This window comes from Amyelois transitella, chromosome 14 (genome assembly GCF_032362555.1).
Source record: "Amyelois transitella isolate CPQ chromosome 14, ilAmyTran1.1, whole genome shotgun sequence".
Classification (NCBI taxonomy): Eukaryota; Metazoa; Arthropoda; class Insecta; order Lepidoptera; family Pyralidae; genus Amyelois; species Amyelois transitella.
The window spans coordinates 5,138,662-5,157,441 of NC_083517.1; the positions used below are offsets into that span (position 1 = coordinate 5,138,662).

At 33.4% G+C, this 18,780-nt stretch overlaps 2 protein-coding genes across 2 annotated transcripts; both read right to left on the minus strand.

Moving 5' to 3' along the window:
* Nucleotides 1-585: 585 nt before the first annotated feature.
* LOC106141769 (uncharacterized) lies at nt 586-16,319 on the minus strand. Its single transcript, XM_060947641.1, has 2 exons — nt 16,041-16,319; nt 586-2,905 (listed from the first exon to the last, which is right to left on the minus strand). The coding sequence occupies exons 1-2, from the start codon at nt 16,086-16,088 to the stop codon at nt 1,238-1,240; spliced, it is 1,716 nt and encodes a 571-aa protein (XP_060803624.1). The 5' UTR covers nt 16,089-16,319; the 3' UTR covers nt 586-1,237.
* A 218-nt stretch (nt 16,320-16,537) lies between these two features.
* LOC106140047 (uncharacterized) lies at nt 16,538-18,452 on the minus strand. The gene is made up of 3 exons (XM_060947942.1): nt 17,882-18,452; nt 17,191-17,519; nt 16,538-16,700 (listed from the first exon to the last, which is right to left on the minus strand). Exons 1-3 carry the CDS (start codon nt 17,922-17,924, stop codon nt 16,617-16,619), a joined length of 456 nt encoding a protein of 151 aa, XP_060803925.1. The 5' UTR covers nt 17,925-18,452; the 3' UTR covers nt 16,538-16,616.
* Between the last annotated feature and the right edge of the window lie 328 nt (nt 18,453-18,780).

The window sequence follows — 18,780 nt, forward strand, 5'->3', positions numbered from 1 at the left end:
GAGCCTGGGGTACATCTTTGACCATGGATCCTAGATTGGGCGAGTCAAGTTTTTACACAAAGAGATTTTCATCTGACCTCCGCAACTTTTGCAGGAGACCCTGACCCGTATTGGATCGATCATGGTAACACATCCAATTGCCTGATCTGCACATCACGTATTTTAACCGGGCACCTTACCGATTTAGTTAAATTTCAAGATTCTTTCGTAATTCGAAATATAAATCGATATTTTATTTTTCGTTATTGTTACTTAATACGGAAGATTTCTTCTTTGCGGTGTTAAAAAAAATATTAATAGGTAATATCCTCAAATTATGATGTTCAACGTTAAGGCTGTATAACGACCTAGAATTTATGTAACATTTGTAATTTATTCGTGATGCATCGATGATATCGCGCATTTCAAAAACTAGGGATTTATAAAAGTATTACCAGTTACAGAAATTTTGTTTGAAAATGTATTATTTATTTAAGTAGTTGTAAGGTAGATACTCTTGTGCTATGTGAATTTTATGTGCAGGCTCAGCTCAATGAAGCAAATTGAATTGTAGGTACCTTTGTAGCACATTGCATTTCAATTCACTTTTGCGGAGGTTTGAAACTAACTATCTATGGTCTGGATTTGTTTTGTTTAACACTTAAATTATAATGGATAAGAAAATTTTTAATGCTTTTTGTGGAATATCATTTTTACTATCTTGCGGGGGACAATCGTATTTTATCACTTATAATCAACATAAAAAGTCTTTATGAATACACAATTAAGAAAAAACTTTTATTTGTGAATGTTCATTTTAAAAATGTCACAGTATGTACATAAAAGTATGACCTAAATCTAATTGAATTATACTACTTAAATTAAGTATATGACAGCGAGTATTGAATGTTATTAAATATTTGATACAGCGACCATGGCACCATATTCCTTGTAGATATTTTCTTCTCAAAATATCTCAAGAAATACTATAAGAGTTTACTTAATATCTTACAGAACATAACTTACTGTACTTCTCTCTACTTTACATATTGTTTTATGAAACCAGTGGAAACAATTAAAACAATGCCAAATAGTTTTTGATTATTACGAACGTGATGTTTAATCAAAATAAAAGTAAAAGGTCAGTCTTAAAACTGTTAATGTAACTTGCATTGTTGGATATTAATGAATATTATACATACTTATTAATAAATGAGCAAAAAAAGGTAGTTTTTTTATTGTATTATCACCACTGTATTTATTTCAATTGTAGGAACTTCATAAGAGCGTCGTATATGAGCCGCGGGCTGGCGTCGCCGTCCGCCGTGTACCGCACGCCTCGCAGAGCGCCGTCCTCATTTCTAACTACACCGTATTCTCCCACTATAAACCCATCAGACGTCCTCTCTTCTACTCTATATTTTTTAAACTGACGCCCTTCTACGACATAGCCTACTTTACAGTTTTCCTCTTTGCATTTTTCAGTGGTAGACTCTTGTACTCCATGAATTCTCCCTTCTGATAAGACGCTTATTTTTTCATCTATTTCATAATTTTTTTCGGGCTGATGTTCGGTGTTACCTTTAATATTGGATAAGTCTGCGCGAGTCCCCGTCGTCACCGGAGTAGTGTTACTGGTACTTGTGATTTCAGGGCTCTGCGAGTGTTGGTGCCAAGGTCGATAATCCGCCGGCACCGGGGGTAGGTGTAAGGACGCAGGAGGGCTGTAGAACTTCGCCGGCTCACTGTATATTTTTGCCGGCTCGCTATACACTTTTGCGGGTTCACTGTAAATTTTGGCCGGTTCGCTATAAATTTTAGCAGGTTCGCTGTAAAATTTTGCAGGTTCACTGTAAACTTGAGCCGGTTGACTATAGATTTTTGGGGGTTCATAGAATTTTGCAGTATTATCTGGGTTCAGATTAGAATTTACATTCGGTTGCTTATAGTTATTTGTGTTTGGAGAATTATGCAGTACATTGAAACTAACAGTAGTGAGGCTTTCACTAATATCTCCCTCACTTACGGGCTTATTAGTTAAGTCTTCAACATAGTTTTCCGGAGCGGGGGATATTGATATTGACCTACCTAATGGCACGTTTTGATTGATATCCTCTTTATTGGTGATATTTGAAACAGGTTTAGCCATGATGAACTCAGACAGAGTCGCATTTCTTTTATTGTTTTTAATATTTGCATCTTGAAGCAGAATTTCTTTATTAATATATCGATCATTGCGAAAAGAAAGTGGTATCGATCTTGCTTGTGGTATAATATCTGCATCATCCCTTATTTCAAAGTCATAGGTTAAAACAGATTTTAATGATGGTTCCGCTATTGAATCAGTATAATTACTATTTTTGTGAAATAGCTCATCATCATTCATATTACGATATAAAGGTAATGATTCTATGTCGCTGTTTTCCATACTCAATTCTTTACTACTATCTATTTCATAAACTGGTTTCGTTTCAGATAAATATTCAAAAGTTTCGTTTTTCTCTTCTGTTTGAAATCCATGATATTGGATTGGATATTTCTGTTTGTCTTTTTTAGCATTAAGTTGTTTGATGAACTCAATATTAGCTCCCCTCAAATGGGGAGGTAAATCAGTTACTGTACTAAAATTTTCATCAAAAATTGTTGTTTCTGTTGAACTTATTTCTGTATATGCTGAAGGTGGAACAAAGTCATCTGTGTTCAACTGCGTTTCAAATTTCCTTGGAGGTAGAGGTTTTCCTTTCCGCCCGCCAACTGCGATCGACGATGTAATTCTTACAGATATAACTTTATCATTTGGAAGGCTAGTACTTTCATCATAATTTAGTATTTTTTGAGCACTGTATTCCTGTGGTGTTGTTAAAATCTTTGGGGAATCATATAGACTATGTGTTGATCTTGGCGATACTGGAAAACATCTCAGGATCTGAAAACAATAAATGTCAATTTAGTTTTGGTCCAAATCACAGGTTTTTCTTGTGAATCAAATCAAACATTTAACGATTGGTGTGACTGATGACGATGACGGTGTGAATAATATAATTATTGAGTTTCGGAGTCCCTTATTACTCATAGGTTTAACAATTCTTACTTAGGCGTAAGTAAAAAAACAGGATTTGAGTTTGAATAAAAAATAAACATAATAATAAAGTAATAATTAATAAAATGTATTTGAGTGTTTTTATAATTTTAAAGATCAATGCAGTATGGTTGAGTAAGAGAAATTTCAAGAATTAAGAAAAATGGGTAAATTCAATAATCAACTCTTTAATTATATTGAACATTAAGCCTATCAAGTTTTTGTGGTCGGTTAATTTTAATTCCAACGCGACACGTTCCGGATACTCGAATACGGACATTCATTCACGTGAAAATAAAGATAGCATAGAATAGCATTGTTGTTGGGTTCCGCTCATATAATAGAACCACTCAGATATTTTTCAAGCAAGCTGACATTATCTCCCTATCTCAATTTCTTTTATTAAGCCATCCAGCTAACCGTGGCTTTTTGTGACTTTTGGCTCGGTGTGCCCTATTCTGACATTTTGAAATGAACAGAAAGATTGATAGAAATGCACAGAAAGATTGTGTAACATGTTTCTTTTTGTATAAAATTATAGGAGAAGAACAGTAAAAAACACACTATTAAATTACTTTGTAGGTATTTCGGATTTCTTTGAGTAGCGTTATCGTTAATTTTTCATATCCATATAAGGCATGAATTTCTTTGGTATCACGCTCAACTTTGTTGCTCCCTTTAAGTTTGGAACAAAAAATACATTTAAATTTCCGCATTAAATATATATTTTTATTTTAGCTATCCATCTGTATTTTCAATATTTATGATCATGTGCTGTCAGACTAAAAGTTAATGCGCCAATTTGACCTGCGAGATATGTCCGAGTTCGAGTGAGAACTGGTTTCACACAATACCTGGTGGCATATGAAATATTTCACTTTAGATTAATATATTTGTATACGTAGAACATTTCTTAGCCACGGTCACGAGATAATAACTTGTTGGAATGTAGTTAAATGATCGGTGCAAAATTGAGTGACAAGGTAAAGAACAGCGTGATAAGAGAATATTGTGAGGTTCGAGTAAAAGCTGACACTGAAATAGGAATGCCTATACGGTTTCGTTGTGTGCAGAAGATGAATGAAATAACTTGATTGAGTAAATATACAAGAAGAAGAAGGATGTGTATGTGTACCGTCACTAATCTTCAATAATAAATCTATACTAATATTATAAAGCTGAAGAGTTTGTTTGTTTGTTTGAACGCGCTAATCTCAGGAAATACTGGTTCTAATTGAAAAATTCTTTTTGTGTTTAATAGACCATTTATCGAGGAAGGCTTTAGGCTATTTATCATCACGCTGCAACTATTAGGAGCGAAGAAATAATGGAAAATGTGAAAAAAAAACGGGTAAATTTTTATTCATCCTTGATAAGTATTCCACGCGGACGAAGTCGCGGGCACAGCTAGTTGTTAATATAATTAAATTTTACTTTAATTTTATGAATAAATTTCCCAATATCTAAATTACGTATACACGTTAGGATCAGTGCGCAGTAACTGACCACACGTCATGCATTCGTCGCTCTCATACAAAATCGCTGACACATATCATTCACACTTACCTACATTTTGTCCCTACACCTTTGACCATGGATCCTAGTAGGTGAGTCAGGTTTTAACACGAAGCCACCCCATCTGACCTCCGCAATCTTTTCAGGTAAACCAAATTCATATTGGACCGATCATGGTAACAATTTATTTCAATGAACATCTTAGAAAATATAACAATTTAAAACATCACCGATATAAAATTCACCCGCGCCGCATAATGTGCAAAACATGACGCTGCAAGGAAGAAAGACGTGGCTTGCGAGGTTTATTATTTGAGTGGACTAAGAACAGTCTGGAGAATGACGTCGGGTACTTTTCATAAATGCCACAAAGACTATAATTCGTGTGGGATTGGCGACTCTTCCATGCGTACAAAGTCGCGGGCAACCGCTAGTTATATGACAAATCTGTATTATCTACCTTTCAATCTTCAACAAATTCCTTTTCGTCTATTTAAAAAATCAACAGATTAAGATCGTGAATGTTAATTATTAAGTTAACATTGAGGTGCGACGGAGCGTTTAAAGACGGCGGAAATTGTATGTTGGGTTGGGATTGGGACACGAAACATCGATATTACAGATATTATCCATCATTTTTGGGATGCAGACAAGAATTTTTTATGAGAGCAAATATCATTGCCTTACAAAATAACGTAGATACTACATTCAAACAGCATTAATCAATATATGTATCATCACAAAAATCACTGGATGTAGATATGATTGATTAATGAAGTCTGATAGATGTACACATTTAAAAATTATATACAGGTGATTATTATGTTATTAATTAAAGTAATGGGACTACAAGAAACAGTTCTCCCTCGTGATCCCATCAATGCTCCAAAATCCTGGGACCACGAAGAAAGCAGTGGATTTAACGATGTATACGTAACCATTTTTGGATTGATTTAATCACTTATGAGATACATATTATTATCTCTATTGTCGTCTACTGGTCCAACAGATAGCAGTCGATAGGTGGCGACCTTGCTCTGCACGCGTCATAGTCCTATAGACGTCAAACGCATTTTCAATGCATTATAGAAGACGATTTGACGAACAAAGGTGACTGACTCGATATAATTTAGTGTTATAAAAAATGGTAGGTACACCTGAATTAATAATTTATTTTGTAAAATTAGATTATACAAAATAAAATTGTGTCAAAGACGTAATGAACCAATTCGCTTGTCGACAATATGTACGATTACTTAAAAATACCCTCGCTAAATAAAAAAAAAATAGATTTATTTCAGACTTAATTTAGTTGTGTACAAAGATTATTTATCCGTGTATGGGACCGCTATTGCCGTGACTTTTTGCGTTTAAATTTGATAACACAAAATAAAAACTAGACCGAATCGATTGAAATTTTGTAGGAAAAAAAACGTAGGAGTCTAGGTACGCAAGTAATTATGTTGTGTAATGTAAAGGTAGGTATCAAACTCGTATGTATAAGTTGTACGAGTATCTACATATATTCATTCGTGGGCAGCTATCACGGAAGCTGACAAACTTAAATTCCGACAGGGATACGAACTGGCCTTTGCGACTCAACTTGTAAACTGCATTGTGACATGTTATACTGTATATTTAACCTTTGTTATGGGCTGCTAACACCTGTCACTATCTGAATGTCCCAGTAAAGGATTAGGATATACCTAAAGATAATAATTGACTACTAAGTACTTATTAAAAAAACTGACTCTGGAACCCACGTTCGTTCCAGAATCAGTTTTTTTAATAAGTAGACAGAATCTTATAATAGGTATTGAAAACCACGTTTTGTTGGAATCCTAAACCTGTAATTTATTAATAGGCTTTCACAATTTGCGTGACGTGAAGACTAGAATTAAAAGTTCTTTTAAGACTCACTCCTGAAAGATTTGCTGAAGGAAATAACATTAGTAGGTATGTATTAGTGTTCTATATTCTATTATTGTTAAATAAAACATTTCAATGTGTTGCACATTTTTTAATTATTTTATGTCAAAAAGTACATAGCAACGGTTACCATGGTGTCAATCATAAAAAGTAAATATGACTACACCATGGAGTTTGTCACCTAAGAGTAAGTATATGACACGCCTCCCCGACGATTTAAGACCGAGGTACAAAAGGTGCTGCCAGAATCTGATCTATGTGACGGATCCATGTTAAGCCATCATCAGTTTGGATCTCATAATGTAAATGGCCAATGCGACGTACAATCACTCCAAATTCCCACCTGATGTGAGGGTTTGAATAGCTGCGGGCTTGTACTCTTTCACCAGCAGTAAATTGTCTGATTTCGGGGTGGTCTCTAATGTCTCGAATTTCTCTGTTTGAATTTTGTGGTGGTTTGTAAAGCATAACATCAAGGCGGGTTCTTACTTGCCGGTTGAATATTAATTCGTATGGTGATTGTCCGTTACTGTTGGGGGTTCGTCGTAGACGACAAATGATTTTCATTAATTTGTCAGCTAGTGATCCTCTCTCCCCCTCCATTGCTCGAAGTGCTCTTTTGATCGTCTGTACGAATCGCTCTGCTTGTCCATTTGTTGCGGGATGGTATGGTGCAGTGGTTCTGTGTACTGATCCACAATCAATTATAAAGTTTTTGAATTCTTGTGACGTGAATTGGCGGCCGTTATCTGAGACTAATATAAAAGGTAATCCAAATGTAGAGAATAGCTCTTTTAATTTATTAATACACCAAGTACTTGTTGTTGTCTTCGTTGGAAATATCTCCACCCACTTTGTAAAGGCATCTACAACAATAAATAATTGTTGACCCATTATGGGACCAGCAAAATCTATATGGATTCTTTGCCATGGGCCATTTGGTTCTTCCCAATGGTGAAGAGGTGTTTTAGCGGGTGCATTTTGTTGTAAGCGACATGACCTACAAGATTTTACCGTGTTCTCAATATCTTTATCAATATTCTTCCAGTAAACATAACTTCGAGCAAGCATTTTCATTTTCACGATACCAATGTGTCCCAAATGTAATTCTTCGAGTATGCTGTTGCGTAAGTTTTGAGGTATGAAAATTCTATTGCCTTTTAGAATACAGTCATCTTGAATTGTAAGTTCGTTGTTGTTGTAACCATAATTTTTTAAAGACCTTCCCATTTTTAATGCTTCTAATAAAGTATTCAGTTCGGTGTCGTTTTTTGTTTCACGAGCTATTATTTCTGGATTGACTTCTAATTGATTTATTTGACAACGTTGGAATTTGGTATGCTGATCAGAAGATGTTTCTTTAACCTTTTTATCTGGAAATCTAGATAGGTAATCGGCATTACTATGCTTAGAAGAGGGCCTGTATTCTATATTGTAGTTGAAGCCCGATAGAAAATGTGCATAATGAAATAGTCTCATTGTACTTAATGCAGGCAGTGTTTGTTCCGGGTGAAAAATTGAAGTCAATGGCTTGTGGTCTGTAATAAGAGTGAATTTCCGACCGTAACAATAATGGAAAAACTTTTTAAGACCCCAATATATTGCTGTCGCTTCTTTATCAATTTGACTGTATTTCTTTTCGCATAAAGTAAGGGTTCTAGAGGCAAATGCAATAGGTCTTTCTGTGCCGTCTGGAAATCTATGTGACAACACAGCTCCTAAACCACATGGTGATGCATCAGTAGCTAGAATTAGTTGTTTATTCGGATCAAAATGCGTAAGTACTGTTTCACTTAAAATTTCTGATTTTATTTTATTAAAACTTTTCTGGCATTCTTCTGACCAAGTATAATGTACTCCTTTCTTTAGTAATTCATTTAATGGTTTTGTAATTGAAGCTAAGTTTGGTATGAATTTGTTGTAATAATTGGCCATGCCAAGAAATGTGCGTAATTCATTAATATTTGAGGGTGCTTCTGTGTTTACTATTGCTCTTACTTTATCTTTATTTTTATGTAAGCCGTCTTTGTCTATTGTATGTCCGAGATAATTGATGCTTTGCTTGAAAAAATTGCATTTGTCTTTGTTTACTTTAAGGTTATTTTCCTTAAGTTTCTGTAAAACTGTTTTTAATCTTTGGAATAATTGACTTTCAGAAGATCCTTGAATAAGTATATCATCGAAAAAGCATTTGACACCTTCCAGACCTAGTAGGAGTTGATCCATGAATTTTTGCCATAAACTAGGTGCAACTTTGACTCCAAACATTAACCTATTAACTTTGTAAATGCCCTTGTGTGTACTTAAGGTTTGTAACATAGCGCTTTCGTCGTCCATTTCCATGTTAAGGTAAGCTTGTTTTATATCTAGTGTACAGAATAGTTGTCCTCCATTCATTTCAGAAAAGATGTCTTCTATTATAGGTATAGGGTAGTGTTCATCTTTTATTACTTTATTCAATGTAACTTTATAATCGGCGCATAGACGAATAGATCCGTTAGGTTTAACTATAGGAACAATTGGTGTACCCCAATCTGATTGTTCTACTTTGGTAATTACACCGATCGCACAAAGATGTTCAATTTCTTCATCTACTTTAGGTTTCAAGGCGTATGGAATTCTACGTGGTTTTATAAAAATAGGTTGAGTGTTTTCTTTTAAATGTAAATGTGCCTTATAATTAGGAATTTTTCCAAGATCTGATTCAAATACTGATGAGAATTCTTTAAAAATTTGATCTAATTTGTTATGTCTTGTGTCACTTTCTATTAAACGTATATCTGCTAATTCTATTTTCAGTTCCTTCATCCAACTCCTTCCAAATATAGCATCGACATTCTTATTAATAAGGTAAAGTTTCCCATAGAAACTTTGATTTTTGTATTCACATTTGACATATGTGACTCCGTAGGGTTTGATAATTTCGCCGGTGTAAGTTTTCAATTTCATATCTGTTTTATATATTTTCTTATTAATGTTCATTTCTTTGAATTGATTTAATGACATTGAAGTAAGAGTAGCTCCTGTGTCAAATTCCATTCGTACTTTTGCTTGTTCTATCTTTATTGAAATCATGTATCTATCTGTTACTTCACTCCTGATAAAATGAATGTCGCCAATGGATTCATTACTTGTAATTGTACTTGAAGAATCATCAAGTAGATTAGTAGCTTGCTTATTATTTCTGTTCAGACAGACCCTTGCTAAGTGTCCCTGCTTTTGACATTTCTTGCAGGTGCTTTTTATTGCTCCGCATTCATGAGCTCGGTGGTCAGATTGACCACATCTGTAGCATTTTCCTCGTAAATCTTTTATAGTTATAGGTACACTTGTATAATTGTAAGGTTTTCTCAATGGAATTGAATGTCTATTATTGTTGGGAGGCGAGTTTATTTTGTTCATAGATTCTGGAATGTGTTGAATATCCGAGGATATTTTAATATTGTCTGCCTTTCCCATTTCCATAGTTGTAGCTACCAAAAGAAGTTCATTTAAGCATGGCGTGTTTCGGTCTTGTAATATTTTCATACGTATGTCTCCATCTTTCAAACCACGAATAAATTGTAAGGTAAGGAAATTTTCTAAAGTAGGTTGATTACAATGTTGGCATTTGAATTCACATTTTGTAGCAAGCTTTTTAAGTTCAGATGCATACATCGAAATAGTTTCATCCTGTTTTTGCATTCTGGATATAAATGTATGTTGTACTGCCCAAACACTGGGCTTTGGATCTAAATATTCGTCTAGAATTTGTATAAGTTCATCGAAAGTTTTATTCAGGGGATCTTCAGGTGTACATAGATCACAAATTTTTTCATGTAGTTCAGCGGATATGGTAGTAAGTAATATGTATGTCTTCATTTTTGGGTCTGTTATTTTATTAAGAAGTAAATATATGTTGAGCCTTTTGGAAAATGCTTTTAACGATTCTTTATCCTGTAGTGGTTGAAAGTTAAATTTGATGCATTTTTCAGTTGAAGATGTATTCATACCACTTGTACTGGGTGTAACGTAAGGTAGTTCTGTTTCATTCCTGGTATTTGAACGTTGTAAATGCAATAATTTTGATTTTATGTTAACGTAAGATTCTTCGAATTCGTACCTGTATTCGATTTCATGTTGTAAATAGTCTTCTTCAGATTCAAGTTCAATGTGTTCCTGTATGTCTTGAAATTTCTTGTACGTATTGTTTAAAATTTCAAGTCTTGATTCGATTTCTTCGTTTGAAAAATTTTCACGCGAACTTATGTATGTAATCGTTCTTGTGAGCGTGCCTCGAAGGCACGAGCGTACTTTAACATATTTTTCTTTATTTGTGGGCATTATCGTCGCCAATTTGTTAAATAAAACATTTCAATGTGTTGCACATTTTTTAATTATTTTATGTCAAAAAGTACATAGCAACGGTTACCATGGTGTCAATCATAAAAAGTAAATATGACTACACCATGGAGTTTGTCACCTAAGAGTAAGTATATGACAATTATATACCTACTTATTATCGAATGTCGATAATATGATCTTATGAAGTTATAGCCTTACTATAAATAAACATTAGTATCGAGCAGATCAATGGTCGCGTGCAGATCTTAATTAAAAGTTTAATTTCAAACAATAGGTTTTACGATTGTTTACTGCTAGTGAATCTAACCAACAGGTAACCAACCTACGTAAGTCTCAATATATATCAATTCTTTCATCATCATCATAATTCAAAATGGAGTTTTGTACAGTTTTTTGAAAGTTTTTAGTTTTAATGCAGATGGCAACACTTATACATATCTGTCGTACACCGAACAAAGGTAACCAATGTTTAAGTAGGTACGTCATTTACCCAGTGAAGGAATCTTTTGTTTTATTCCAAATTAGCTGTTGCCTAGTCCGTTCAGTAGTGTTTGCGTGAAAGAATAACAAACGCACACACATCCCTGCAATCTTTTGCATTAATAATATTAAGGAGTACCTAGGGTAGGCTTGTATGGCTAGTATAAGGATAAGTATGCATGCAATGTATAAAATTAAGGAAAAGGTTGACTCGTTGAAAAGAGTCAGTAGTCATTTAAATTGATATAAATTCTCTAGGTTAACATCCACTTTACTGAAAAAATGCGTTAGAATTTTGATGTATCATTTTAAAACAGCGTGTTACTTAAATGCAGGAAATTGTTGCTAATGGTTTCCTAAACAAGTAACAAGAAACTTAAAGGTGTGATTATTAGCAAATAAAGGAGGTAAAGTAAGTGCCTAATAAATACTTATTTTATAATTCAATTTGAATAAATTGTTGGTCGCATATTATGAAGATCACAAAAATTATAAAGAAAAATAGCTGTTACTCGCGACTTCGTCCGCCTTATTATGTTATTCCAATGTCTAAGTTATACTAATCACTACAAATTTTATAAAAATCCGGTAAGTAGTTTTTACGGGAAAGAGTAAAAATCACACCCATCCACACATCCTTGCAAACTTTCGCATTTATCATATTATGCAAAAGTTAGTAGTAAGTACTTGAAAAACTGATAATTTGCATGAAGTAGCTACCCAATGTAGTTGGCAACAACTACATAGTATTATCGGTCATATTTTTTGAAACAATTTTTTCAACCTATAAAGATAATAAACTTTAAAAGGTTGATCGAAGGTCGCCCGGCACGAGACAATGTGTGAATATTGTCGCACGCACAGAGCACTGAACGACCGCCACGCCCACCGCCGACGCGATCTACATAAGCTGGACATTCACGTCCAGCATTGTAGATTTGAGTTGAGGTTTCTAAATGCAGCAACTTAGAAGCATGGATCCAAATCTACAGTCCAGATCTAGATCATACATTTATTGTAAATACAAAAGTTTGTGAGAACTTACTTAACTTATTGTTTGTTTGTTTGTAAACTCTTTATTGCACATAAAAATAAATAAAACAAATTGTAGTTCACAATATATAGTAGCTACTCGTAATATCCATGCTAAAATTTGTTATTCATTCACGATAAAACTATTGAACGGGTTTGCATGGAACTGTCCAAAAATTTAGTTTTAACAATCAGAATAAATAGGGTAAAACTTACACGCGAACGGGGCCAAACTGAGACATCTTGCACGCATCCTAAGTATATCATTGGTGGGAGGATATGACATAGACCTTAGTTTTAAATCAAGTCTCATAGATATTAAAAGAGTCTCACACCTGATCGTAAATGTATGTTTTTAGATTTGTAACTGCAGTGCACCTAGCACCTTCGTCTGCTGTCGTATGTGACATAACAATAATATTTTTTCGATAGTGTAGTGCAAGGTTAAATATATTAAATAACCTTTCTCCTACAAACAAAAAGAGTGGTTGTGCATTATTTTATAGTTTAAACGATAGGAATCATGTATTAGTACCTATATTTATTAGTATAAGTAAAAGTTTAAATATTTTTTCATTACTAATAAATGACTCCAAATAATATAAGCATATCAGTCCTCTGCGTCTTATCAAAAATAAATATAAAGAAACGTGTCTTAGTACTTACGTAAAAATACCTGTTTCACTTATTTTTTAGATTTTGGTCCACGATTTGGCGGGCATGATCGTGATAGATAATTATTACGTGCAATAGCTGTATCGATTATGAATAATTAGTAGCTCTGATAATTGCTAGTTTGTTATGTCAGTAAACGTTTGTGTTAAGTGTGTCGATCCGCTGTTCATTCTTATTTCCGTTTTAAAGTATGTTTTTATCAAATTTGAGGTTTTATTGTGAAAAGATGATGTTCGCGACGCGTCATGCTTAAAGGGACGCACACGTTCAAATCCTAGTGTTGCTACCAATGACTCTTTTTATGTAAAGATAAGGCCATAAACTCATATGATTTTTAGAGAGGTGTCTTATTTTAAGAAATAAGTACCTTATCTATGTTACATTTTGACGTAGCATCACTTGTTCATCGGAACAGTGTTAGTTACATCAACGATTGCAGCCGTATAAACTTAAGAATTGTCATCAGCTAATTTTTGTCTGGCTTCCTGATATTTATGGCCATAACGCAATAAAAAATGACCAGGATCAGACGAAGTTTAATATTAAAATGTCAACCTGAAGTAGGGTAGTAACTCGCCAGTGGCTCTCTATTTGTCTTTATTATCTTTATTGCTATATAAGGCTAGCATTGGATTGTATTGTGAGTGCAAGTACAGGGTGAGCCGAGCAAACCTGTTCTGATTTACCACATCGTGCGGTATTTTAAACTCGAATGCAAATAAATTGTGCGATCATAAATAACTCTGAGCACAAAGAAAAGATTATTCTCCCTATAGCAAAAACTATTTTGTATCGCAGTAATTATCTTTGGAATATAGACTACTTACTATATGTAGACTACTAGATATACTAAGTCTTATTTCCTGTAAGCTACAAAAATATTCCAACATACTAAATTGGCAGCCTCACGGATGTCAGAGAACTGTAGATTAACCATCTCTAATCAAAGAACGCACGGCAACAGCATTATTTTTTTCTGCTCGACCATAAAGCCGTGCGTCATAAAAGAAAAACCTCAAGTGGGTCACTGAATGTCACTGGTGGTCATTAAATGGTATTTTCTCTATAGTTTTCCTAACGAGACTACTATAGTTTTCCTAGGAAAGTTTCAGTACCTAAGTACCATAATACCTATTCCTATTAGATCCAGTACCTAAGTTTAAACAATAATATTAAAAATTTGGGTTGAGAAAAATAAAACTGAATAGTAAAGGAAAACGTTTTTCCTTTTATAGAATAGAAATTTAATATATAAAAATACAGTGCACAATTACAGGTGCCAATCGACTATTTTAATCTGCGATTAAACCATGGGGGCTATACCACTAACGTTTATACGATCTATGTTTTAATAACATTCACTTTCTTGATCTTTTCGGTTTACCTCAGAGGTAGAAAAGGTTCGCATGTACCACACCACAATTTAGTTGAAGTCATATAATCCACACTGATAATACCTAACGAGAAAAAAAAATATTTTTTATGATTATAACGATTAAACTTAAAAACTTCTGGACTGATTTTCACGAAATTTGGTATAGAATACCTAAACCTTTGGAACATGGCATATAGCCAAAGATCGGAAGAAGTGTTATATATTATTTAAATTGTTAATACCATATTTCGAGGCGTAAATGTGAGTTTTTACTACACACGTCAACTGTACCTATAAACTACTGATGTTCCTTCTCAAAATAAACAAATTTGATTGAAAAATAAGACAATGGTTCCCACTTAGTCGTAGAGGCGCAAAAACCAACAGGAAGTGCAGGACCTGTTTCGCCCTCAGTCATCGTTCCTCGGTGATCCAGTTTGTTAAAGATCACTCTGACATTTATTATTATGCGTATAATACGAACTAAGTATTCTCTTATGAACAGCCTTTGTAAAGGAGACTTTCGTTATGCGGGTTTTTCTTCAGGTGCAATTAAGTTTGCAAGATTCAATGATGACCGGTATGACGCAGAGCTATTGTATTTGTAGGTAAGTCAGTTACTTTTCAAGTAGTTATTAAATCAATAACTTTATGAAAAATTTAAATAATTTTTTTTTTTAGGTGATTAAACAGACACAATACAGAATAGACAACTTACGCTGTAGAACGAATGCTTTAACTTGACATAGATTTATGTATATTAATTTTTTTTCTACACTGACATACCTGTTCTAAGTTACTGCAAATAAAATACATTCTTTTTAGTTTATCAATATAAAATTATTCGGAAACGTCTCACGAAAACGCCTCGTTGCCTTCGACATTGTTCGGTTGTCGACCTGCCATGTAATTGAACCTGGTTTAAGTAATAAGTAGGTATATAGACCGACCTTGGGTACATTATAGGTATAATTATTACGAGTAATTTGATTAAAAATAAATCGCTTCAAGTTCAGACGGCTGTAAAGAGTTCGTCCATGGGAGAAATAAACTTGTATCAAAAAAGAAGAAACTTGTCCTAAAAGAGTTATTTTATTTTTTATTTCTAAAACTCTATTTTACTCACTTTTATCCCTTTGAGTTCTCAGTTGCGCTCTCATCCATTAATATTTAATTTATTGAAGTTAAGAAAAACTTAATAAACGAGGTTTTTGGCCGACGTGTATTTGTAAGGTTACCTACTCTTGTTATCATATTTGGTAATAAAAGGTGTTGGTGGTGTTAGACTCATCAAATGAGAAAATGTATTTCCGGATTTTTTTCCCGAAATCTGGGATTGTAGTCTCATTCTAAAATGATTTAGTTTTTGCTTTGTTTATTTATCAGCACAAAAATCTCTTTTTTTATGTTTAATGTTATTTTTTGCCTGTGTCTTATTTTTGTACCATGCAACGGATTTTGATGCAATTTTTTTTACTGTTATGTAGACAATTTATATCCGACAATGTGCGTAACTGAGGTATTAATGCGATGAGGTATTAAAAAGTTAATACAACTTATAGAAGTGCAAAGTTATTTTTTAACTCTTACTAAAATATTTTGGTATCAACACTAATAAAATAAAGTACATACCAAGAAAAATATCCATATATAATTGTAGGTCATCTCGCCGCGAAACATTAGTTTCACACCTCTGCGAACACTCGGTTTATTGTATTGATAGAGACATGTCCACTTTTTCGGGGATAATGAACAATAACATTTTATCCAATGAAAACGAGGCAGTATTATTATTTTTCTCTTATCATGCGACGGCCCCTGACACACTGTGCACAACTAAGCAAAATCTTCTTACTTCGTTATTCGTAATAGAAAAAGCGATTTGCTTCTAGTACACGAGTGGTCTGCGCGCGCGCTGCGTTCAACTACAGCTCCCAGCACTACTGCTGACCTTGCCAATTAATATATATTTTTTAATAATGCACTTTCTTATGACGTATCAGGTTCTAGTATTCGCGTGGAGAAAAACCACGTGAATGATTCATTAGACAAAGAGACTTGGTAACATAAAGCTAAATTTTAATAAACAATAATTTAACTAATATAATACAATTTTGGAGCACTTCTACATTTTATTTTTAGGCAAAGAATTAAATGAGAGTGAGTTATTTATAGTATTAGATTTGGATCATATAACTTCCGTATTAATTAGTGTCCATAATAAGGGTCATGACCGTACTCCGGTACTGGCGCATGGTAAGTTGGTTCGTATTGCTGATAAGTTGCTGGTGCCTGCAACAAACAAAATATATTAGATAGGTACTAGTATATGCACGAAGTTTTACTAATGATTCAATTATTCCATTCTACTATCTTCATAAAAAGGTAGAATCTCAATATAGACGTACTAGTAAGGAATCTTTCTAGCAAGTAGGTACAACAGTAGGTAGGTATATCTACGATAGCTGATTAGTACATAATAAATTGATAATTAGTGGCACAAAATAGTACAAACCAAAAGAGTTTCTTTGCTATGTTCAGATTAAATGAACACGCTCATTATTAATTTTAATCCGTTTCGTAGATTTTTGCGAAAAAGAAAAAACAATACCTTCATAAATATTTTTTTTGGCCACCACGTTTATCAGAATATGATAAGTAAGTAAATAATAGATAAATGGCAAAAAAATAAAGCTGCTATGTATAAGACCTAAAATGTAACACTTTTTTTACTATTACATTAGTTACTGAAATTATGTTTTTTAAATTTATTCGCGCTAACCTGGTAGCCATAAGACGGTTTCTTCTTCTCATAATCAACGTGCTGGTGTTTCTTGATGATCATGGCACCTTTTACCAAATCTTTCAACTTCAACTTAGTAGCCAGTAGATTCGCAGCCATTGCCTTATCGAAAGCCTTTAGTTCCTTTATTTTCGCTTTGACAGCCCACAAGCCATCCTTGACTAAGTCCAGCTTGCCAACAGGAAGGTCATCGGACTCTTCGTACTCGTCGTGGTCGTAAGATGGCGTATCATATGCTGCCCTGAAGAGTTGCTGGTCTTCTTCATCCAGTTCTGCATATCGGGGGAGGTGTATATGTCTTGAAAACGCTGTAGCATGAAAATATCATATTTGAAACTGGTAATAGTAAAAGACGTTTCACATAAAAATATACTGATGGCGGGGACGGGGAACCAATACCGTAGAGTGGTTATGACAATTATATTATGGTAATATGGCCATTTTTATTTTTTTCTGTTTTAATTTCCGAACCATAAAATACAGTAAAGTCCAAGTAACGGTATATTAAAATGACACTTATTCTCAAACCAGAAAGTCATTTATAATCAATTTTTTTGCAATATCCTAAAAAAGTACAACTAAAATATGAAAAATATGCAGGTTTAATTGGCTGTGTCATTTAATGCCTGACCGCATGTTACTGATATAGTAAAAAGAAAAAAATACTTACCCGAGTTGACGATTAGAATAAAACAAACTAATTGTAACATCATTACCTAAAAAAATGTGTTAAGTAAATTGAAAAAGTGAATGTGTGCCTGCCACTTTATTCGGAACTATTTACATTGAAGGTAGATGTGAGAAATTCAATGGGAGGTAATCGCAATAATTCTTGCAATCATGCCGGGAAAATAAAATCTTTTGTTTTTTCTGCAGTATTCTGCGGATATTCCATTTACGCTCTTTGACCAGCGGAAAAATTTTGTTTGTAATTTATGTTTCCATTTCAGATTTATTTTTGTCAGATTAATTTTGTTTGTTCATAATTTTACAAAAAATAATCTAAGTTACAGATAAGATAATTGAAATGAAACGTAGGTCGTTGTTTTACTATATTTTACTCACTTATTCTCTGAAAGTATTTTCCTTTGATCATGGAATAAGCAAGATGACATATTTTTCAAAGCCTCATAAAGTCATAATATTAGTTACAACGCTGAAGTACAATTAATATTTATGACATTTTTATAACCATTACGTGAACACTTCGCTTTCCTTATTTCTAACAAATTAAATAATATATGTAATTCATATGATTCACTAGGGATATAAAGTACAATTTCTTATTTGTATATAATATACACTAGTATCTATAAATATATCTAACATTTTAAAATGGTCTTCAAACCTGTTTCAAATAAATTAATATAAGTCAAAAAGTAACAAATATATGGGAAGACAATTAAAATAAAACTTTTGATATGAAGTGTTGAACAACAACATAAGTTTAATTAACTACCGAAACATGAAAACCGGTTAAAAACTAGATCGAAAATTTAATCACTTTACGTTAGGAACATGAAGACTAGAACAAGTAACATATTAACACCTAATTGATTTAAAACAAAG